At 53.4% G+C, this 23,985-nt stretch overlaps 1 protein-coding gene across 2 annotated transcripts in view; it reads right to left on the reverse strand.

Moving 5' to 3' along the window:
• Positions 1-23,985, reverse strand: part of BCAM (basal cell adhesion molecule (Lutheran blood group)) — a 261,260-nt gene that overhangs the window by 124,921 nt on the left and 112,354 nt on the right. For both annotated transcript variants that reach the window (XM_086933147.1, XM_086933146.1), the window contains exons 2-3: positions 10,916-11,043; positions 10,573-10,789 (exon numbers count right to left, since the gene is read on the reverse strand). In XM_086933147.1, coding sequence (XP_086789273.1) covers positions 10,573-10,789; positions 10,916-11,043 — 345 coding nt within the window. The remainder of the gene's footprint in view (positions 1-10,572; positions 10,790-10,915; positions 11,044-23,985) is intronic.

Here is a 23,985-nt window from a genome sequence, read left to right on the forward strand (position 1 = left end):
AAAGTGCGCTTGGCCTTGTGATAACAGATTTGGATGCACTTAACAATCCATCTGGCTATTCCTGCTTTGGAAATCGGGTTGCCTTTGTGTTGTGGTGAGAAGGCAACAAAAAGCTGTTTTGTTTTCCTAAAGTGTTGTGTCCTATCTATGTAGTACATCAACGCCCTCCGTACGTCTAACGTATGGAGCATTCTTTCCGCTACCGTTTGCGGGTTTTGGAAGAATGCCGGCAAGTCTATAGTTTGGTTGAGATGAAACTGTGACACCACCTTTGGAAGGAATTTGGGGTTAGTACGTAGCACTACCCTATTTGGATGAATTTGAATAAATGGCTCTTGTATTGTGAGCGCTTGTAGCTCACTGACACGCCTCAGTGACGTAATAGCAATCAGGAAAGCTACTTTCCACGTTAGGAATTGTAGTTCACACGAGTGTAGTGGCTCAAATGGTGGTCCCATCAGTCTGGTGAGGACTACATTGAGGTTCCACACCGGAGCTGGCGGTGTTCTTGGGGGAATGACTCGTTTCAGACCTTCAAGGAAAGCTTTAATGGCAGGCACTCTGAAGAGAGAGAGATGCTGCCTATTTTGAAGGTAAGCTGCGATGGCGGATAGATGTATCCGAATCGAAGTGAACGCTAGCTTGCACTTGTAAAGGTGCAGCAGGTAGCAAATGATGTTAGGGATAGATGCATCTAGCGGGTTGATGTCATTGGTGGTGCAGTAAATGACAAAACGCTTCCATTTTGCCGCATAGCATGCTCTGGTTGTTGGTTTCCTTGCCTCCTTGATGATGTCCATGCATTCAGGAGGTAGGTTGAGGTACCCAAACTCTAAGACTTCAGGAGCCGGATCGCCAGGTTGAGCTGTTGCGGATCTGGATGCTGAATTTCTCCATGGTTCTGCGTCAAAAGCCTGGGCGTGAGGCGCAGTCTTTGATGCGGAACCACTGAGAGTTCGAGGAACGTGGTGTACCAGGCCTGGCGCGCCCACGTTGGAGCAACTAGGATGAGTGTCATCGAGTGCTGCCTTAGTTTTTTCGCCACCAGTGGTATCAGAGGTGTCGGCGGAAAAGCGTACGCAAATTTGCCTGACCAGTTCATCCATATCGCATTGCCCTGCGATTGCGGGTGTGGGAACCTGGCGGCGAAGCTTTGGCATTTTGCGTTCTCCCTTGTGGCGAACAGGTCTATCTCTGGATGACCCCACCTTTGGAAGTACGGCTGGAGTACTGATGGATGTATCTCCCACTCGTGCATTTGATGGCTGTATCTGCTGAGCAGATCCGCCATCTGATTGTCCTTCCCTGGGAGGTGCTCCGCCATGAGGAAGATGTTCCTCTGAATGGCCCACTTCCACATGCTCTGAGCCAGATGAGACAGCTGCGGTGAGTGGGTGCCCCCCTGCTTTTGGATGTAGTACATCGCGGTCATGTTGTCCGTCCGGACTAACACCACTTTGTTGCACAGATGTACAATGAAGGACTTGAGCGCCATGAAGATCGCCATCAGTTCTAGATAGTTGATGTGCATCTTCTGTTGCTGCGTTGTCCATAGTCCCTGCACTGTGAAATTGAGCAGATGAGCTCCCCATCCCTGGAGAGATGCGTCCGTTGTTAGGATAATCTGTGGCACTGGCTCCTGGAACAGTCGGCCCTTGCAAAGGTTGTGTGGAGTCCACCAATGCAGAGAGTCGTATGCCCGACTGGTAACCAACACTAGGTCTGTTAATTGTCCCTGAGCCTGTGTCCACTGATTCGCTAAGCACTCCTGGAGCGGGCGCATATGCAACCGTGCGTGAGGGACTATGAAGATGCAGGAGGCCATCATGCCTATCAACTGCATGAACACTCTCGCTGGAAGTGAGTGTTGTGGTCTGAACTTTCGGATTAGAGATTGCATGCCCTCTATCCTGACTTGGTTTGGTTGAGCTGTGGCCGTCAGGGTATTGATTGTCGCACCTAGAAACTGCCGGACATGTGCCGGCTGAAGATGCGACTTTGGGTAATTCAACGAGAAACCCAAGTCGTGAAGGAGGGGAATGGTGGTTGACATGTCTGCGGCGCACTGCTGTTCCGACTTGGCTTGAACGAGCCAGTCGTCCAGGTAGGGGTAGACATGGATGTTCTGCCTCCTGAGGTGCGCTGCCACTGTCGCCAGGCACTTGGTAAACACCCTTGGGGCCGTGGTGACTCCGAAGGGTAGGACCTTGAACTGATAATGCCTGCCTTGGATTGTGAATCTGAGGTATTTTCTGTGGGACGGGTGAAGCGGAATGTGGAAATAAGCATCCTTGAGGTCTAAGGTTGCTAAGAAGTCCCCTTGGTTTAACAAGGGAAGAATCTGTTGCAGTGTAAGCATGTGGAAATGTTCTGACAGTATATACAGATTGAGGGGACGGAGATCCAGAATTGGTCTGAGAGAACCGTCCTTCTTTGGAATAAGGAAGTACAGGGAATATACCCCTGTGCCTTCCTCCCCCACCGGTACGAGCTCGATTGCTCCTTTTTGCAGCATCACCACCACTTCCTGCTGCAATAAGTGCAAGTGCTCTGCGGACATAGGCCTTTGCCTTGGTGGAATGTTGGGTGGAGTGGATTTTAACTCTAGACAATAACCGTACTGAACAAGTTGTCGCACCCACCTGTCTGTGGTGATGTTGAACCAGACGGGCAGGAACTGTTGTAGTCTCCCCCCGACAGGTGTTAAGTGGTCGGGGGGCAGTGACAGCGAGTCACTGTTTGCTTGGGGTAGAGGCGCGTGAGTTGTTGTTCCCTTTGCCGCGTCCTCTGGTGCTGTTACCTCTGTAGCCCCCCTTGTTCTGTTTGGGGTACGAGGATTGTGCTCCACCTCTAGAGAATTGTGACTGCTGACCCATTTGTCCTCTGGTGACTCCACGTGCACCTGAGCGACGAAAAGTATTGCCACGAAACTGTTGTGATTGAAGGGCCCCCATAGATTTGGCAGTTTCGGTGTCTTTTTTAATTTTTTCTAGGGTGGTGTCAACATCTGGACCAAACAGTCTATCAGGATTGACTGGTTGATTAAGTATGGTTGTTTGAATGTCAGGTTTAAACCCCGATATGCGGAGCCACGCCTGTCGTCTCAGCATGACGCTAGTGTTAATGGTCCTAGCGGCTGTGTCCGCGGCATCCAGTGCACACTTTATGGCTGCGTTGGAGATCAGTTGTCCCTCCTGTATAATCATTTTGGTGCCCTCTTGAAACTGTGGAGGCAGGTGTTGCACAATTTGCTCTAGGGTGTCGTAATGCGACCTATCATAACGTGCCAATAGTGCCTGTGTATTTGCAATACGCCAGAAATTGGCAGCCTGCGCAGCTACCCTTTTGCCTCCTGCCTCTAGCACCTTGGACTCTTTATCCGGGGGAGGAGCTTCACCCGTTGTTTGGGAGTTGGCCCTCTTCCGGGCATTTGCGACCACCAGGGAGTCAAGAGGCAACTGTCCCCGAATGTATGCAGGGTCTGCAGGTGCTGGTCTGTACTTTTTTTCAATACGTGGATTGACCACCCTCGCCCTGGTTGGTTCTTTAAAGATGTCCGCCGCATGCTTGAGGACCCCCTTGAGCATAGGCAGTGTCTTTACATTTCTCTCTGAAACTGCAAAAGTGTCAAATAGAAAGTCCTCTTCAACAGGGTCAGCATGCATGTCCACATCATGATTAGCAGCTGCCCTTTCGATGAGTGCATGGAAACCTGCAGAATCCTCAGTTGGGGATGCACGTGCAGTGAAAGGCTGTGGGTCTTGTCCCACATTATGGGTGTCTTGGTCCCCAAAGTCATCAAATGAATCCGGCTGTGCATCCGGTTCATTAGCTGGGAAAGTGTACTGGTCATCTTCACCATATCCCTCACCGTCAGAGGGGTCTGGAGACTGAGTTGGGCTCCCTCTTGGAGGGGACTGGATAGGTTCCATGAGGCCTGAGGCGTCCTGTGGATACTTTTTCTTCTTCAGGGGGATGACATAGGAGTCCACCGGCTGCGAAGTTATCTTCCTTTTGTAAAGGGTCAATTTGCCTGTATTAGCGTCGATAAAACACTCTGAATCCTCTTCTGAGTCGATTCCTCGACCCGAAAGTGTCCCTGCCGTTGAAGAATCCGACTTCTTCGGTGCCGATTTTGTTGCGAAGGCTTTCGGCGCCTCTTTTGGCGGCAGAAGGTAGAGGAGTTTAGTGGCAGATTTGACCGGAACGTCTATCGCCTTCTGTGGCGATGGCGTCGGCGCCGACGAAGCAGCGGCTTTCTCCCTAATTCTCTGTAGTGAAGCAGCGACGAGGGACGTTTCATTCGCAGTTGCCTTTGGCCCCGACGAGGAATCCTTGATCTTGCCTTCGGATCCGACGTTCTGTTGGCCCTTTTGAGTCTTGGACGATGATGCAGCGTCCGCCGCCCCAGAGGCCCTGGATCGATGCGCAGATGTGGCAGTTTTCGATCCGTGCGATTTCGTCGGCTCCGATTCTACCACGCGTCCGACCAACGTCCCAGTCGGCGTCGGAGCCGTGCCGCTGTCCTTGGCGGGCTTTGCCGGCGTCGTAGCGGTTGACCTGTGCGTTCCACCCTTTCTAGAGGATCCCTCCTCTGGCACCGATTTTGACACGGTGGAATCGACAGACTTCTTCGATCTCTGTGGACCGGAGGTCGAGGGAGTCGATGAAGCAGCGTTTTTATTTGACTTAGGTGGTACGGCCGCCATCTTAGGGACGGTGGAGTCCTTAAGTTTCGGTTTCGGTTCGGCCATCTTAGGTGTAGTCGATACCGTATGTTTCTGTTTCGGTTTCGATACCGTCTGTGCAGCAAGTAAGTCCGTGGCCGGGCCTAAAGGCGGGGCCGTGGCTTGCGCGACGGGGTCTTGGGTAAGGCCGACAGGCGAACCCGTGACCCGTTCCATATGTCCGTAAACTTCGGGGCATAGCTCATCCCCTGAGCTATCTCCCACGGCCCCATAAACTTGTTCGACGTCCCCTACCTCGTCGACGTTTTCAAGGCCTTGATCCACGACTCCGTCGTCGTCCTCCGGATCCGCCTCGACCTCCGTCTCGGGCGGGGAGATTTGAAGATGATGGCTCAGGTCCTCTTCTTCTTGGTCGTCGAAGATGTCGTCCGGTTCCGGGGCCGTTTGGTGGGCCTCCAGGCGCACCGCGCGCCGAATCTTGAGTGTCTTCTTGGACCTGAAACTTGCACATGCTCTGCAGTTTCCTTCGTTATGGTCTGGTGAAAGGCATTTGTTACAGACCGGGTGCGCGTCTATATGTGGGTATTTGGCCCCACAGAGCGGACAGAGTTTAAAAGGGCTCCGCTCCATGCCGGAAAAGTTGCTGTCGAGTCGCGATGAGAAGGCCTCGAAGTCCGAAGAGCAAAAACTCCGCTGATTCCGGCTCCGAGAGACGGAAGAACTCGAGACCGCACGCAAACAATACCGACGTAAGAAATACAAGGCCTTTTGGCCGAATAAAGTTATGTTTTCTCGGTTCCGACAGAGAGACGTCGAGACCGCATCCGTGAAACCGAAAAGATTATAAACTTTCTTCTTGGTGGAAAGAGTTCATAGGGCCCCGGTCCTTACGCCAAGCAGGGCCAGACTGGCCATAGCGGGCACCGGGCAATACCCCGGTGTGCCGCACGGGTGGGGCCGGTTTTGGGCACCTGGGGGCCCTTTTTGTTACAGGGCCGTTTTTGCAGCATAGCTGCAAAATCGTCCCTGTAACAAAATCGGCCGAAAAGTGGCCCTGGCAAAGAGTTTGGGGGCACCTCCAACCCCCTCCCCCCTCCCTCCCCCCAGTGGGGAGCACTTTGCCGGGGCCGGTTTTGCTTCCCAGTCCGGCCCTGCCGCCAAGACCGAAGGCGCCACGCAGAACAATCATAGCCATGATTCTCATTTATAGGGATGGAGACACCATCCTGCAAGCAGCATAGGCACATGGAGATCTCCCTTTTGAAAATACTGTCCTGAATTCTTTCCGGACTTCACCTTGATGGTGTAGCAGAAACTAAGCACTTTCGACAGGGTAAAGCGCACCCTCAGAGAGAAGGGCCTGAACTTGAAGTACATGATGCTCTTTAACTCAAAGCTTTGAGTGATGGATAACGGCAGGTTGTGGTACTTCACGGCTCCCTCAGAGGAACAAGAATGGCTGCACGGAGGGCAAATCCAAAAACAAAATTAGCACCCAGGTCGGGAGCGGCACGGAGACCGAAGCCAGAATCCAGGGTCCCCAAGCTGTCAAGGAGAGGAAGAAAATGGGGAGAAGCGGTCCAGAGGCTCACGATCGGTGAGTCCAACAGTTGGAACGGAGAAGACAGCAAAGTAGTGTTGATGCTGAAACAATAACTAACATGTACCGCAGGTCGGCCATGGTTCAGGAAGGTACTTGATGCCCAGGGTATAGTGAACAGTAGGACAGACTCCTTGTGCCCGGTATGCACGTAGGCCATATGGCCTCAAAGCGGCACAGAACTTGAACATGCACTGCATGTTAAAATGGAGGACAAGGGCGGGGCTAGGGCTGCTGAGGGGGCAAGGGAGGCAGCGTCAACCGGCCCCAGAACAAATTGACTGTTTACTGGGTGACAGGCACTCTGCAAATTGGGGATGTGGGTAGTTTTAGGCCTACGGTGCAGGGTAGCAGGGAGGGGGGAATTGATACGGGATTTACGTTATAGGAAGCATACACAAGGGAGGGAGGAGGCAGAGTGAGTGGGAGGGGAGGGATGGAGGAGCATACCACATACAACATCAATATAGTGATGCAGCAAGTTAAAACACTGAAGGTAATATCGTGGAACGTGAATGGGCTGGGGCACAAAATAAAGCATGCTCTGGTACAGCCGTATCTTCACTAAGCATGGGCGGAAAATCCGTTCCGCTCGCGAATTTACCGAAAATCCGCAAATTCGCACGCAGCGGATTTTTTTTTCTTGGTGATACAATTTTGCGGCGTGCTGCGTTCACTTACCGTCATTTAGCGTTTGCCGAGTTGTTTTTCTCGATATTTTGCAAGTGCTGCGCCATTTTGGATCTTGCTGCGGGATCCCGCGGGAATTTGGCGACGCATCACAAGAGTTCGCAATTGCGAACATGTAGGTGCGGCGGGCAGCAACAATCTCGCACTTGCGAAATCACAAAATTTGCAATTCTGCACAAGAAATCCACTAGCAAGCAGCATAGACCTTCTGAAAATGATGATTTTTATCAGAATAACTCCTCAGGTTGACATTTGCCTGCACTTTTTTGGATTTGAGGCCTTTTGACTTTCTTTGGATCCTTTTTGGATTAGAAATCAACTTTCACAAGTAAGTTTGTTTGGGCATTACAGTTGCTGTTCTGCAGAAAAACGAGTTTTGCAAAACTGAAAGCACTCAGCAGGTGCAAAAGTTCACTCATCATTAGTAACCCTTCCCTGTAGTGCTTCCTGAGGGGCCCCTCCAGAGTTCAGTTGCCCATGTTTGTTTGGGGCATTACAGTTGCTGTTCTGCAGAAAAACGAATTTTGCAAAACTGAAAGCACTCAGCAGGTGCAAAAGTTCAAACTCATCATTAGTAATAGTAACCATTCCCTGTAGTGCTTCCTGACTGGGGCCCCTCCAGAGTTCAGTTGCTAGTTGCAACAATTGTATGACCCTGCTCTGACCCTCACAGCAGGCTCATAGAATAGCTACAAGTAGGCCACAAAGGTCCTGGGAAAAAAAATTGCACTGCAACAGAAAGCAAATTACAGATAAGGAAGCAGGTGCCAGACTGGAATTTTAAAACAGTGACACATTAATAAATCAATCCCAAATTAATTCATGTCAGTTGAAGCAGGCAGGTGTGCTTGCTTTCCCCCCCCCATAATCTACAGTGATGATGAACCAGAGGGTGGCATTGATGTACCAGAGGGTGGCATGGGTGAAACAGAGGGTGGCAGTGGTGAAACAGAGGGTGCTGGGCACCTGTGATGATGAACCAGACGTAGAAACAACATAGTCGCGACCGTTGCGAGCCGACAAGTAAGTTCGCAATTGCGAACTGGTACAAAACCCTCGCGAACTGGCAGAAACCCTTGCGAACACAAAAAAAAAATCTGCTAATTTGCGGATTTTGCAGATTGCGAGTCCGCAAATACGCAAATTCGCGAACGCCAGATTCGCAAAATTCGCCCATGCTTAACCTTCACTGACAATCATGGGACCTGGTGCTTCTTCAAGAGACGCATCTGAAGGGTAATAATTACCTCGCACTCAATCTATTTGGTTATACTTGCACATGCAGGGTTTACAACCGGCTCCAGCGGTACAGCAATATTTATCAAAAATACGGTACCACTAGTGACGCACCACACATGGTGTGATCCAATGGGAAGGTATGTCGCGCTTTCGGGGGTATGGGAGGGTCAGATCCTTAATTAATTCTCAGCATACATACCACTGAGGCTGCATGGGGTAACATTCCCAGAGCTTAACAAACTCCTACTTGAAATGCCCATGGGTATTTTGATACTGGGTGGTGAAATTAACGCAACGATGTCACTGGAATAGGACCGAGATACGCTGCCCTTAGAGCAAAGGGGGCACAACCATTGAATGTTTTGTGAATGCAGTCAGACTGGTAGATGTGTGGAGGCGACATAATCCTATTACAAGACAGTACACTCATATCTCAGCGGCGTATGGCGGTGTGTCACGGTTGGACTACATGTTCACGCACACCACCACAGTGGGACTGTTCCAAGGGGGCGCCATAGTGCTTGGTGGATATCAGACAACTCGCCAGTGGAGTGCTTTTGCCTGGCCTGTGCGGGACTGGGCTCTCCGGCTGCCGCTGGTTCCCCTCCAATTCAGAGACCACGAGTTTAGGGAACAGTTTGTGGAACGTACAGAACAGTACTTTGCAGAAAACTCGGGCACCATAAAGTCACGCAGTACGCTTTGGGAGGCATACAAGGTGGTGGCTAGAGACTTTTGTGCAGGCAGTGACCAGGGCTAAACGCAAGGAAAGATGCAGGCAGTGCGATAGTCTGGAACAAGAAATAATGAATATTGAAAAGGAAATGGGCTATGATCCCAAAGCAGGACCCGGACACAAACATGGGCTTAAGGAAAAATAACTTTGAGATTTGGAGGAGGATGTGGCCCCACACATGCAATAGCAACGCAGAGGCGTATATATGATCTAGGCGACAAGGCCAACAAATTAATCGCATGATTGGAGAGGAGGGATAGGAGCCTCAATTGGGTCCTTGAAATTCAGACCCCAGAGGGCGGTAAGTGGGGGTCTAGAGCAGATAAAGCTGAGGCATTGGCTTCATCCTACAAGGGGATATACCAATCGCTCACCGAAAGAGGGGAAATGACAGCAGTGAGCTGTTAAAGGAGATGGCATTACCCACACTTGGAGCAGAGGAGGTGGAGGCAACCGGCACTAAACTGACAACAGAGGAAATAGAAGGGGACTTGCAATCGGGAGGGCAGCGGGCCCGAATCTATATGTGTGTGGCGGGGGTAATTGCCCCACACATGTTAAACATGTACCATGCGGCGAAGGTAGATGGACAGCTGCCGGAAGACTTGAGATTGGCAAATATGGTAGTTGTACCAAAACAAGCATCGGCATACCGAATCGGTAATTCCTATTCATTCCTATGGGCCTCCAGGCACAGGTACTGGAGTGGTTTGGCCCAGGTGATGGCGACAGTGGTGGGAACACAGGTCCTGGTGGAGGCAAGGTGGCATATCCTGGGAGTGACGGGTGAGACAGTCTGGCCGAAATGGGACAACATATGGCTCGCCTTGGCCGGAGGAGCGACCAAAAGTTATATTGCCCGAGCATGGGGTGGGGGGAGGCTCCAACACTGGAAGCCTGGAATAAGGACCTTGATTGGTGCCAACAAGCGGAACTGTCAATATACCAGAGCAGTGGCTGCTCACACAATTGGGAAAAGATATAGGGGGCTTGGATGAAATCTAGGAATAGAGTGCGGAGGCACGAGGGATAGCCCAGGTTAAAAAACGGACCAGATGAAGAACACAGGACTCCAGATTCTGATGATTGTGAAGGCGGGCTGCGTGGGGATTTGAAATGTGGGACCCTGTGAAGAGATGTTTATATCAAGGCATCCAGCGTATGCACCATATTGTTTTCTGTCTGAGCATATGTTTTATGTTTAAAAAAAGAATTTATAAAATAATCTGGGGCACACTCATATTTCACCCTCCAGAAGACTGCCCCCTTCCTGCACAAGCCAACCACACACTTCAGCCACTGACCCCCGGGCTGCAAACAGACACCATGAGGCAGCTCAAGTGGGACAAACCACTTCAGAGACGCGACCTAGCGGTGGAAACCCATGGATCTCTTCCATGCTGGTGGCTCAGTTTCAGGACTGAATGAGAAGCTCATGGTCATCCATGCCCCCCACCCAACGCCATACCTGGTCTTGCAGCCTCTTGCGCAGACTTCAACTTTGGCCATGACACTGAATACTCAGAGGTTTATACATCAGATAAAACTGCCCGCAGTGTTTCACCCACCAAGTGCGACATTTATCATCCACCCCAGAGTGCAAACCACTCTCAGCTCACCGAAGACCTTGAGACTGGTCATCCCTTCACCACCACCTGATGCTCCGGCCGTTACTTGGCAGTGGAACAACCTCTCGTCCATGAGGTCCACCTCATTAATGACCAGGGAGAAGTCGCCATCCATGTAGACCCTCGAAGAGTAATCTGTGTTATCGTCCACCATGGTCATGGTCTCGTCACGGTACGCGATTCGCTGGCGTTGGAAGTTCTTGTCAGTCTGTTGGGTTCAGAAGAGGGAGCACAGAATCAAGGTTAGGTAGAATCCATTTCATGCCACCAGTCTAAGGACACAAAGCAATGCCACCCCACAGGGTGGCCCATCCCCAGAGAGCAGGATACTTACAATAAACCACTCCACCTGGCGAGAGGCAGGCTTTCCAGAGACTGTGTGTGTGCAGGGGATGACTGCTCGCTTGGCCAGCTCAACCTCCAACTCCGAGGGCACAGAAACACTCACTGCAGCAAGGCATCCTGGGAAGAAAAGAGATTGGTCATCATGAGAATATCAACATCTCACGCAGCATCAAGAGAAGGAAGCAGTCACCAGACAGAAGAGAACCACACGTCGAGAGCCACAATCCGGTGGATAGGAAAAACCGCCAATGAGGAGGACTGTTAGATTTGGGGGTCTCTAGTTGGCAGAGGTAGGTACCTTTGACAAATAGGGACCCTTGCGGCTAGTCAGGGTAAGGGGGTACACTCCTAAAATAACACCGGCTCACCCCCTTGGTAGCTTGGCACGAGCAGACAGGCTTATCTCAGAGGCAGTGTGTTAAGCATTTGTGACCACATACAGTAATCCAGTGACAACACTACAGATGGACACCACACATGTTTTATACAAAAAATAAGTATTCTTTATATAGACTTATCATAAGACCACAAACAACAAAAATCCACAATAATGTACTTAAAATGGTAGTTTTAGCTTAGTTCTGTATAGTTCTTAAAATGGGACACTAAGTCAATGTACCTTACGATGCGTGACGCTTCCACAACAAAAGTGTTGCAGCGATGGAAATGCGGCAAAGTTCAGGTGCAAAGAAATAAAGACGTGAAGATCTTCCAGATGCGGCAAACTTCTCCAGTGATGTAAGAAGTCTCGATTCGATGCATCAGCTGCAGCGGCGACACCCTTGTTCAGCGATGCGACAACAACAGCTTCAGCAGCGGCACTTTTCTCTGACATTGCGAGACGCTTCCGCACAATGCAACAACTACAGCGGCGAAATCCAAGATGCGACGGTAGCAGCTCTGACGGCGGCACGCTTCCCCGGGGATGCAAGGCGCTTTTCTTGATGCGGTGCAATACGACCGCTACAGCGACTACATCAATGATGCGACAGCAGCAGCAGTGACACGCTTCTTCCTCGTTGCGAGACGTTTCTCTCGATGCGGTGCAATACGACAGCTACAGCAGGGACATCCAAGATGCGACGGCAGCATTCGCAACGGTGACACGCTTCATCCTCTCGAGTCGTGCTTCCAGCTCCTTGCGACACGCAGTCCCTCAGGCCCAAAATAGCAGCAGGCCCTTCCCAAGGAACTCTGGGAAGCTGGAGTTTGAAGTCTGTTGTCCCTGAGACTTCAGCAGGAGGCAAGCTCTGTTCCAAGCCCTTGTAGATCCTTCAGAAGTTGAATAAAATGCACACAAAGTCCTTTCTCCTTTCTTTGGCAGTCAGGGAACCACTGCAGGCTAATCCCCCAAGCAGCACGTCAGCTTAGAGAAAGTCTCTCCTCAGTTTCTTCAGCTTCCTCTCCTAAGCAAAGGTTTTTTCTTGTAGTCCAAAAGTGGTCGAAATTCTTGGAATCAGGGTCCCAATACTTATACCCCAAAATCCTTTGTCCTCTGGGGGCAGAGGGGCCTTTGCCCAGTCCAAACCAGTTCTGGAGCACTCTGTTTACATGACTCCGTCTTTCCTTTCACAGTGCAGGGCAGAAAAATCAGACGCCCCACAGGAGGTGGAGCCAGCATTGTGGAGGGAAAGCACAGCCCTAGTCAGATCTCAGGTGCAACTCCTTCCACCCATCTAGATGCAGATCTCTCTATTCACCACTGGGCTGACTCATTCTGTCTCCTGGAATCCCCCAGCCCTGTCATTCAAACTCCAGACAAGGAATACACAACCTAGCAGAGGTAGGCCTGGATAGTTAGGCAAGAAAATACATACTTTCTAATAGTGGTATTTTCAAACACAGAATATTAAAACCAACTTCACTAAAAGATGTATTTTATCATTCTGAGTTCAGGCATACTAAACTCGAATTTCTACCATGTTCGCTGAGTCAGTTAGGATTATACAATGTAATAATCTAACTGCACATTCTGGCCTATGGAGAACAGGTAGCCTTCCAATAGTGAAAAACGAAAATAAAATGGCAGCAATTCACTATTAGGACATGCCACACACATTAGGGCTTGTCCTACCTTATACTTACAATGCACTCTCCCTATGTGTCTACCCACATCTATCCTTATGCGTCTAGCCGTAACTGTCCCTCTGCATCTACTCGCAACTGTCCCCAAGTGTCTACCCGTAGCTGTTCTTGTGCGTCTACTCGTAACTGTTCATATGTGTCTACCCGGAACTGTCCCATTGTGTCTACCCATAACTATCCCTAGGTGTCTATCCGCAACTGTCCCTATGCGTCTACCCGCAACTGTCCCTATGCGTCTACCCGCAACTGTCCCTATGCGTCTACCCGCAACTGTCCCTATGCGTATACCCGCAACTGTCCCTATGCGTATACCCGCAACTGTCCCTATGCGTATACCCGCAACTGTCCCTATGCGTATACCCGCAACTGTCCCTATGCGTATACCCGCAACTGTCCCTATGCGTATACCCTCAACTGTCCCCATGCCTATACCCGCAACTGTCCCCATGCGTATACCCGCAACTGTCCCTATGTGTCTACCCGCAACTGTCCCTATGCGTCTACCCGCAACTGTCCCTATGCGTATACCCGCAACTGTCCCTATCCGTATACCCGCAACTGTCCCTATGCGTATACCCGCAACTGTCCCTATGCGTATACCCGCAACTGTTCATATGCGTATACCCGCAACTGTCCCTATGTGTATACCACAACTGTCCCTATGCGTCTACCCGCAACTGTCCCTATGCGTCTACCCGCAACTGACCCTATGCGTCTACCCCCAACTGTCCATATGCGTCTACCCGCAACTGTCCCTATGTGTCTACCCGCAACTGTCCTTATGCCTCCACATATCTCAGCATGCGCTCATTGCAAGGGTCGTCTCTGACCATCTGTCATTAAAAGCTCAGCTGCCTTTTGGTAGGTTCATTCTATAGACGTCCCATATACATACATACATGCATACATTCTAACAAACATACATAAATGCGTATGTATTGTATTGTTTTGTATTCTGGGACCCATAGAGGATTAGTGTTGAATTAGTATAGTGAAACATACAAGTACATTTTACGTGGTGGATAGGTTAGTCAGTTAATCGGATTTGGAATGATAGAGGAGGACAAAGGTTTGTATTTATATAGCGCTTGTTGATGCACGCTATTCAAGAAGCCCATAAAAGGATTAGTGGTGAATTAATATGGTGAAATATGAAACTAATTTGAGTGGTGGATATTAGTCGGTTACTTGGTGTGAGAAGGATAGCGGAGAGATAAAAGGGGAAGAAAGATTTCCAGTCATATAGCACTTGTTGCCTCTGATGGGCGTTGGAGCGCTTTTCTGGCGAGTAGCACGCCACTCCGGAACCCATCAAGGATTAGCGTTGAAAATTAGTATAGTAAAATATGAAGTAATTTGAGTAGTGGATATGTTATTCAGTTATTTTTGTAGAGAAGGGTAGGTGGGGGGATAGAAGAGGGAAAGAGTTTTGTATTTATCTAGCGATTGCTACCCTTGATGGGGTTTTGAAGCGCAAGTAGCACGGTGTGTGTGTGTGTGGTGTGTGTGTGGTGTGTGTGTGGTGTGTGTGTGGTGTGTGTGTGGTGTGTGTGTGTGGTGTGTGTGTGGTGTGTGTGTGGTGTGTGTGTGGTGTGTGGTGTGTGTGGTGTGTGTGTGGTGTGTGTGGTGTGTGTGGTGTGTGTGGTGTGTGTGTGTGGTGTGTGTGGTGTGTGTGTGTGGTGTGTGTGGTGTGTGTGGTGTGTGTGGTGTGTGTGTGGTGTGTGTGGTGTGTGTGGTGTGTGTGTGGTGTGTGTGGTGTGTGTGGTGTGTGTGGTGTGTGTGGTGTGTGTGGTGTGTGTGTGTGGTGTGTGTGGTGTGTGTGTGGTATGTGTGGTGTGTGTGGTGTGTGTGTGGTGTGTGTGTGGTGTGTGTGTGGGTGTGTGTGTGTGTGTGTGTGTGTGTGTGTGTGTGTGTGTGTGGGTGGGTGGGTGTGTGGTGTGTGTGTGGTGTGTGTGTGGTGTGTGTGTGGTGTGTGTGTGGTGTGTGTGTGGTGTGTGTGTGGTGTGTGTGGTGTGTGTGTGGTGTGTGTGTGGTGTGTGTGTGTGTGTGTGTGGGATGTTCCAAAGCTTCCATCAGACACCCTGCAAGCATGGGGAGACTGTCCCATAGCTACCCATCTGAGGATGTGACGGCATCTTCTCTTCCTGTTCGCCCTTCTCGCCACAATGCTGCTGGTACCGTGGAAGCGGCCCTCTTACTGTGGGCAGCAGCGCCACGTTTACCCCTGGCCATCGGGCTCTCAGCGCAGTCCGGGAGCTGGGCCTCCAGCTGGGTTACGTCCTGCGACTGCAATCTTTAAACCATAATGTTATCGATAGAAACATTGAGCTAATATGGTTTGTGATTAGAAAAGGCAGGCGCTGCATCTGTCCTTCATTCCTTCAGGGCGCTGCATCTGTCCTTCGTTCCTTCAGGGCGCTGCATCTCTCCTTCATTCCTCCAGGGCGCTGCATCTCTCCTTCATTCCTTCAGGGCGCTCCATCTCTCCTTCATTCCTCCAGGGCGCTGCATCTCTCCTTCATTCCTTCAGGGCGCTGCATCTCTCCTTCATTCCTCCAGGGCGCTGCATCTCTCCTTCATTCCTTCAGGGCGCTCCATCTCTCCTTCATTCCTTCAGGGCGCTGCATCTCTCCTTCATTCCTTCAGGGCGCTGCATCTCTCCTTCATTCCTTCAGGGCGCTGCATCTGTCCTTCATTCCTTCAGGGTGCTCCATCTCTCCTTCATTCCTTCAGGGCGCTGCATCTGTCCTTCATTCCTTCAGGTGGCGCAGGGGTCTCCTCTTCCTTCTCTCTTCTTCCTTCAGGGCGCAGGGGTCTCCTCTTCCTTCTCTCCTCTTCCTTCAGGGCGCAGGGGTCTCCTCTTCCTTCTCTTCTTCATTCCTTCAGGGTGCAGGGGTCTCCTCTTCCTTCTCTCCTCTTCCGGTGCAGGGGTCTCCTCTTCCTTCTCTCCTCTTCCTTCAGGGCGCAGGGGTCTCCTCTTCCTTCTCTCCTCTTCCTTCAGGGCGTAGGGGTCTCCCCTTCCTTCTCTCCTTCATTCCTTCAGGGCGCAGGGGTCTCCTCTTCCTTCTCTCCTCATCCTTCAGGGCGCAGGGGTCTCCTCTTCCTTCTCTCCTCTTCCTTCAGGGCGCAGGGGTCTCCTCTTCCTTCTCTCCTCTTCCTTCAGGGCGCAGGGGTCTCCTCTTCCTTCTCTCCTCTTCCTTCAGGGCGCAGGGGTCTCCTCTTACTTCTCTCCTCTTCCTTCAGGGCGCAGGGGTCTCCTCTTCCTTCTCTCCTTCATTCCTTCAGGGCGCAGGGGTCTCCTCTTCCTTCTCTCCTCTTCCTTCAGGGCGCAGGGGTCTCCTCTTCCTTCTCTCCTCTTCCTTCAGGGCGCAGGGGTCTCCTCTTCCTTCTCTCCTCCATTCCTTCAGGGCGCAGGGGTCTCCTCTTCCTTCTCTCCTCTTCCTTCAGGGCGCAGGGGTCTCCTCTTCCTTCTCTTCTCCATTCCTTCAGGGCGCAGGGGTCTCCTCTTCCTTCTCTCCTCTTCCTTCAGGGCACAGGGGTCTCCTCTTCCTTCTCTCCTCTTCCTTCAGGGCGCAGGGGTCTCCTTTTCTCCTCTTCCTTCTCTCCTCCATTCCTTCAGGGCGCAGGGGTCTCCTCTTCATTCTCTCTTGTTCCTTCAGGGCGCAGGGGTCTCCTCTTCCTTCTCTCCTCATCCTTCAGGGCGCAGGAGTCTCCTCTTCCTTCTCTCCTCTTCCTTCAGGGAGCAGGGGTCTCCTCTTCCTTCTCTCCTCATCCTTCAGGGCGCAGGGGTCTCCTCTTCCTTCTCTCCTCTTCCTTCAGGGCGCAGGGGTCTCCTCTTCCTTCTCTCCTCTTCCTTCAGGGCGCAGGGGTGTCCTCTTCCTTCTCTCCTCATCCTTCAGGGCGCAGGGGTCTCCTCTTCCTTCTCTCCTCTTCCTTCAGGGCGCAGGGGTCTCCTCTTCCTTCTCTCCTCATCCTTCAGGGCGCAGGGGTCTCCTCTTCCTTCTCTCCTCTTCCTTCAGGGCGCAGGGGTCTCCTCTTCCTTCTCTCCTCATCCTTCAGGGCGCAGGGGTCTCCTCTTCCTTCTCTCCTCTTCTTCAGGGCGCAGGGGTCTCCTCTTCCTTCTCTCCTCTTCCTTCAGGGCGCAGGGGTCTCCTCTTCCTTCTGTGGCTCTCGCACTCGTTCTGAGCTCAGGGACTCGACAGAGAGGGTCTGCTGCAGGCAGAGTTCAGAGCACAGGAGCCGCTCCCAGCTCGCAAACACCATGCATGTCTATGTACATCTTCAACAAAATACACCACGAAAAGAGTGGGAGAATATAGTTTGCCTCAGTCAAAACCCTCAGACCCTTCTACAGATGACCATTCTTTTTCCGGCTTCGCTCCTTCAAATGCACCTCGAAGCCTCGGTGTTTGGGGGGTGCAGTTACTGTGCAGAAAAGATTTCCCACCTGTTTAAATCATCCCTGTACCAAATTCTCACCTACATGAGAGAAGGATGCAGCTCAGACGAGTGACCCGTGCATGGAACAAACCTGCAGGTGGTGAAACCATGAAGGGGTCGGACTCATAGGGAGGGTTCAGGGGGTCAGACTCATAGGGAGGGTTCAGTGGGGTCAGGCTCATAGGGAGGGTTCAGGGGGTCAGACTCATAGGAAGGGTTCAGGGGGGTCAGACTCATAGGGAGGGTTCAGGGGGTCAGACTCATAGGAAGGGTTCAGGGGGGTCAGACTCATAGGGAGGGTTCAGGGGGTCAGACTCATAGGGAGGGTTCAGGGGGGTCAGACTCATAGGGAGGGTTCAGGGGGGTCAGACTCATAGGAAGGGTTCAGGGGGGTCAGACTCATAGGGAGGGTTCAGGGGGGTCGGACTCATAGGAAGGGTTCAGGGGGGGTCAGACTCATAGGGAGGGTTCAGGGGGGTCAGACTCATGGGAAGGGTTCAGGGGGTCAGACTCATAGGGAGGGTTCAGGGGGTCGGACTCATAGGGAGGGTTCAGGGGGGTCAGACTCATAGGGAGTGTTCAGGGGGGTCAGACTCATAGGAAGGGTTCAGGAGGTCAGACTCATAGGGAGGGTTCAGGTGGTCGGACTCATAGGGAGGGTTCAGGGGGGTCAGACTCATGGGAAGGGTTCAGGGGGGTCAGACTCATAGGGAGGGTTCAGGGGGTCGGACTCATAGGGAGGGTTCAGGGGGGTCAGACTCATAGGGAGGGTTCAGGGGGTCGGACTCATAGGGAGGGTTCAGGGGGGTCAGACTCATGGGAAGGGTTCAGGGGGGTCAGACTCATAGGGAGGGTTCAGGGGTCAGACTCATAGGGAGGGTTCAGGGGGGTCAGACTCATAGGGAGGGTTCAGGGGTCGGACTCATAGGGAGGGTTCAGGGGGGTCAGACTCATAGGGAGGGTTCAGGGGTCAGACTCATAGGGAGGGTTCAGGGGTCAGACTCATAGGGAGGGTTCAGGGGGGTCAGACTCATAGGGAGGGTGCAGGGGGGTCAGACTCATAGGGAGGGTGCAGGGGGGTCAGTCTCATAGGGAGGGTGCAGGGGGGTCAGACTCATAGGAAGGGTTCAGGAGGTCAGACTCATAGGAAGGGTTCAGGAGGTCAGACTCATAGGGAGGGTTCAGGGGGGTCGGACTCATGGGAAGGGTTCAGGGGGGTCAGACTCATAGGGAGGGTTCAGGGGTCAGACTCATAGGGAGGGTTCAGGGGTCAGACTCATAGGGAGGGTTCAGGGGGGTCAGACTCATAGGGAGGGTTCAGGGGGGTCAGACTCATAGGGAGGGTTCAGGGGGGTCAGACTCATAGGGAGGGTTCAGGGGGGTCGGACTCATAGGAAGGGTTCAGGGGGGTCAGACTCATAGGAAGGGTTCAGGGGGGTCAGACTCATAGGGAGGGTGCAGGGGGGTCAGACTCATAGGAAGGGTTCAGGGGGGTCAGACTCATGGGAAGGGTTCAGGGGGGTCAGACTCATGGGAAGGGTTCAGGGGGGTCAGACTCATAGGGAGGGTTCAGGGGTCAAACTCATAGGGAGGGTTCAGGGGGGTCAGACTCATAGGGAGGGTTCAGGGGGTCAGACTCATGGGAAGGGTTCAGGGGGGTCAGACTCATAGGGAGGGTTCAGGGAGGTCAGACTCATAGGGAGGGTGCAGGGGGGTCAGACTCATAGGGAGGGTGCAGGGGGGTCAGACTCATAGGAAGGGTTCAGGGGGGTCAGACTCATGGGAAGGGTTCAGGGGGGTCAGACTCATGGGAAGGGTTCAGGGGGGGTCAGACTCATAGGGAGGGTTCAGGGGTCAAACTCATAGGGAGGGTTCAGGGGGGTCAGACTCATAGGGAGGGTTCAGGGGTCAAACTCATAGGGAGGGTTCAGGGGGGTCAGACTCATAGGGAGGGTTCAGGGAGGTCAGACTCATAGGGAGGGTGCAGGGGGGTCAGACTCATAGGGAGGGTGCAGGGGGGTCAGACTCATAGGGAGGGTTCAGGGGGTCAGACTCATAGGAAGGGTTCAGGGGGGTCAGACTCATAGGAAGGGTTCAGGGGGGTCAGACTCACAGGGAGGGTTCGGGGGGTCAGACTCACAGTAAGGGTTCAGGGGGTCAGACTCATAGGAAGGGTTCAGGGGGGTCAGACTCATAGGGAGGGTTCAGGGGGGTCAGACTCACAGTAAGGGTTCAGAGGGGTCAGACTCATAGGAAGGGTTCAGGGGGGTCGGACTCATAGGAAGGGTTCAGGGGGGTCAGACTCATAGGAAGGGTTCAGGGGGGTCAGACTCATAGGAAGGGTTCAGGGGGGTCAGACTCATGGGAAGGGTTCAGGGGGGTCAGACTCATGGGAAGGGTTCAGGGGGGTCAGACTCATAGGGAGGGTTCAGGGGGGTCAGACTCATAGGAAGGGTTCAGGGGGTCAGACTCATAGGAAGGGTTCAGGGGGTCAGACTCATAGGGAGGGTTCAGGGGGGTCGGACTCATAGGAAGGGTTCAGGGGGGTCAGACTCATAGGGAGGGTTCAGGGGGGTCAGACTCATAGGAAGGGTTCAGGGGGTCAGACTCATAGGAAGGGTTCAGGGGGTCGGACTCATAGGAAGGGTTCAGGGGGGTCGGACTCATAGGAAGGGTTCAGGGGGGTCAGACTCATAGGAAGGGTTCGGGGGGGTCAGACTCATAGGAAGGGTTCAGGGGGTCAGACTCATAGGGAGAGTTCAGGGGGGTCAGACTCATAGGGAGGGTTCAGGGGGGTCAGACTCCTAGGAAGGGTTCAGGGGGTTCAGACTCATAGGGAGGGTTCAGGGGGTTCAGACTCATAGGGAGGGTTCAGGGGGGTCAGACTCATAGGAAGGGTTCAGGGGGGTCAGACTCATAGGGAGGGTTCAGGGGGTCAGACTCATAGGGAGGGTTCAGGGGGGTCAGACTCATAGGAAGGGTTCAGGGGGGGTCAGACTCATAGGAAGGGTTCAGGGGGGGTCAGACTCATAGAGAGGGTTCAGGGGGGGCAGCCTCATAGGGAGGGTTCAGGGGGGTCAGACTCATAGGGAGGGTTCAGGGGGGTCGGACTCATAGGAAGGGTTCAGGGGGGTCAGACTCATAGGGAGGGTGCAGGGGGGTCGGACTCATAGGAAGGGTTCAGGGGGGTCAGACTCATAGGGAGGGTTCATGGGGTCAGACTCATAGGAAGGGTTCAGGGGGGTCGGACTCATAGGGAGGGTTCAGGGGGGTCAGACTCATAGGAAGGGTTCAGGGGGGTCAGACTCATGGGAAGGGTTCAGGGGGGTCAGACTCATAGGGAGGGTTCAGGGGGTCAGACTCATAGGGAGGGTTCAGACTCATAGGAAGGGTTCAGGGGGGTCAGGCTCATAGGGAGGGTTCAGGGTGGTCGGACTCATAGGAAGGGTTAAGGGGGGTCAGACTCATAGGGAGAGTTCAGGGGGGTCAGACTCATAGGAAGGGTTCAGGGGGGTCAGACTCATAGGGAGGGTTCAGGGGGGTCAGACTCATAGGGAGGGTTCAGGGGGTCAGACTCATAGGAAGGGTTCAGGGGGGTCGGACTCATAGGGAGGGTTCAGGGGGGTCGGACTCATAGGAAGGGTTCAGGGGGGTCAGACTCATAGGAAGGGTTCAGGGGGGTCAGACTCATAGGGAGGGTGCAGGGGGGTCAGACTCATAGGAAGGGTTCAGGGGGGTCAGACTCATGGGAAGGGTTCAGGGGGGTCAGACTCATAGGGAGGGTTCAGGGGTCAAACTCATAGGGAGGGTTCAGGGGGGTCAGACTCATAGGGAGGGTTCAGGGGGGTCGGACTCATAGGAAGGGTTCAGCGGGTCGGACTCATAGGGAGGGATCAGGGGGTCGGACTCATAGGAAGGGTTCAGGGGGTCAGACTCATAGAAAGCGTTCAGGGGGGTCAGGCTCATAGGGAGGGTTCAGGGGGGTCGGACTCATAGGAAGGGTTCAGGGGGTCAGACTCATAGAAAGGGTTCAGGGGGGTCGGACTCATAGGAAGGGTTCAGGGGGGTCAGACTCAAAGGAAGGGTTCAGGGGGGTCAGACTCATAGGGAGGGTTCAGGGGGGTCAGACTCATAGGGAGGGTTCAGGGGGGTCAGACTCATAGGGAGGGTTCAGGGGGGGTCAGACTCATAGGGAGGGTTCAGGGGGGGTCAGACTCATAGGGAGGGTTCAGGGGGGGTCAGACTCATAGGGAGGGTTCGGGGGGTCGGACTCAAAGGAAGGGTTTAGGGGGGTCGGACTCATAGGGAGGGTTCAGGGGGGTCGGACTCAAAGGAAGGGTTCAGGGGGGTCAGACTCATAGGGAGGGTTCAGGGGGGTCAGACTCATAGGGAGGGTTCAGGGGGGTCAGACTCATAGGGAGGGTTCAGGGGGTCAGACGCATAGGGAGGGTTCAGGGGGTCGGACTCATAGGGAGGGTTCAGGGGGGTCGGACTCATAGGAAGGGTTCAGGGGGGTCAGACTCATAGGGAGGGTTCAGGGGGGTCAGACTCATAGGGAGGGTTCAGGGGGGTCAGACTCATAGGGAGGGTTCAGGGGGGTCAGACTCATAGGGAGGGTTCAGGGGGGTCAGACTCATAGGAAGGGTTCAGGGGGGTCAGACTCATAGGGAGGGTTCAGGGGGGTCAGACTCATAGGAAGAGTTCAGGGGTGTCAGACTCATGGGAAGGGTTCAGGGGCGTCAGACTCATAGGAAGGGTTCAGGGGGGTCAGACTCATAGGAAGGGTTCAGGGGGGTCAGACTCATAATAAGGGTTCAGGGGGGTCGGACTCATAGGAAGGGTTCAGGGGGGTCGGACTCATAGGAAGGGTTCAGGGGGGTCGGACTCAAAGGAAGGGTTCAGGGGGTCAGACTCAAAGGAAGGGTTCAGGGGGGTCAGACTCATAGGGAGGGTTCAGGGGGTCAGACTCATAGGGAGGGTTCAGGGGGTCAGACTCATAGGGAGGGTTCAGGGGGGTCGGACTCATAGGAAGGGTTCAGGGGGGTCAGACTCATAGGAAGGATTCAGGGGGGTCAGACTCATAGGGAGGGTTCAGGGGGGTCAGACTCATAGGGAGTGTTCAGGGGGTCAGACTCATAGGGAGGGTTCAGGGGGGTCAGACTCATCGGAAGGGTTCAGGGGGGTCAGACTCATAGGAAGAGTTCAGGGGGGTCAGACTCATGGGAAGGGTTCAGGGGGGTCAGACTCATAGGGAGGGTTCAGGGGGGTCAGACTCATAGGGAGGGTTCAAGGGGGTCAGACTCATAGGGAGGGTTCAGGGGGGGTCAGACTCATAGGGAGGGTTCAGGGGGGTCAGACTCATAGGGAGGGTTCAGGGGGGTCAGACTCATAGAAAGGGTTCAGGGGGGGTCAGACTCATGGGAAGGGTTCAGGGGGGTCAGACTCATGGGAAGGGTTCAGGGGGGTCAGACTCATAGGAAGGGTTCAGGGGGGTCAGACTCATAGGAAGGGTTCGGGGGGGTCGGACTCATAGGGAGGGGTCAGGGGGGTCAGACTCATTGGAAGAGTTCAGGGGGGTCAGACTCATAGGGAGGGTTCAGGGGGGTCAGACTCATAGGGAGGGTGCAGGGGGGTCAGACTCATAGGGAGGGTTCAGGGGGGTCAGACTCATTGGAAGGGTTCAGGGGGGTCAGACTCATAGGGAGGGTTCAGGGGGTCGGACTCATAGGGAGGGTTCAGGGGGGTCGGACTCATAGGAAGGGTTCAGGGGGGTCAGACTCATAGGGAGGGTTCAGGGGGGTCAGACTCATAGGGAGGGTTCAGGGGGGTCAGACTCATAGGGAGGGTTCAGGGGGGTCAGACTCATAGGGAGGGTTCAGGGGGTCAGACTCATAGGAAGGGTTCAGGGGGGGTCAGACTCATAGGGAGGGTTCAGGGGTGTCAGACTCATAGGAAGAGTTCAGGGGTGTCAGACTCATGGGAAGGGTTCAGGGGCGTCAGACTCATAGGAAGGGTTCAGGGGGGTCAGACTCAAAGGAAGGGTTCAGGGGGGTCAGACTCATAGGGAGGGTTCAGGGGGGTCAGACTCATAGGGAGGGTTCAGGGGGGTCAGACTCATAGGGAGGGTTCAGGGGGGTCAGACTCATAATAAGGGTTCAGTGGGGTCGGACTCATAGGAAGGGTTCAGGGGGGTCGGACTCATAGGAAGGGTTCAGGGGGGGTCGGACTCAAAGGAAGGGTTCAGGGGGTCAGACTCAAAGGAAGGGTTCAGGGGGTAAGACTCATAGGGAGGGTTCAGGGGGGTCAGACTCATAGGGAGGGTTCAGGGGGGTCAGACTCATAGGGAGGGTTCAGGGGGGTCAGACTCATAGGGAGGGTTCAGGGGGGTCAGACTCATAGGGAGGGTTCAGGGGGGTCAGACTCATAGGAAGGGTTCAGGGGGGTCAGACTCATAGGGAGGGTTCAGGGGGGTCAGACTCATAGGAAGAGTTCAGGGGTGTCAGACTCATGGGAAGGGTTCAGGGGCGTCAGACT

This window comes from Lissotriton vulgaris, chromosome 7 (genome assembly GCF_964263255.1).
Source record: "Lissotriton vulgaris chromosome 7, aLisVul1.2, whole genome shotgun sequence".
NCBI lineage: Eukaryota > Metazoa > Chordata > Amphibia > Caudata > Salamandridae > Lissotriton > Lissotriton vulgaris.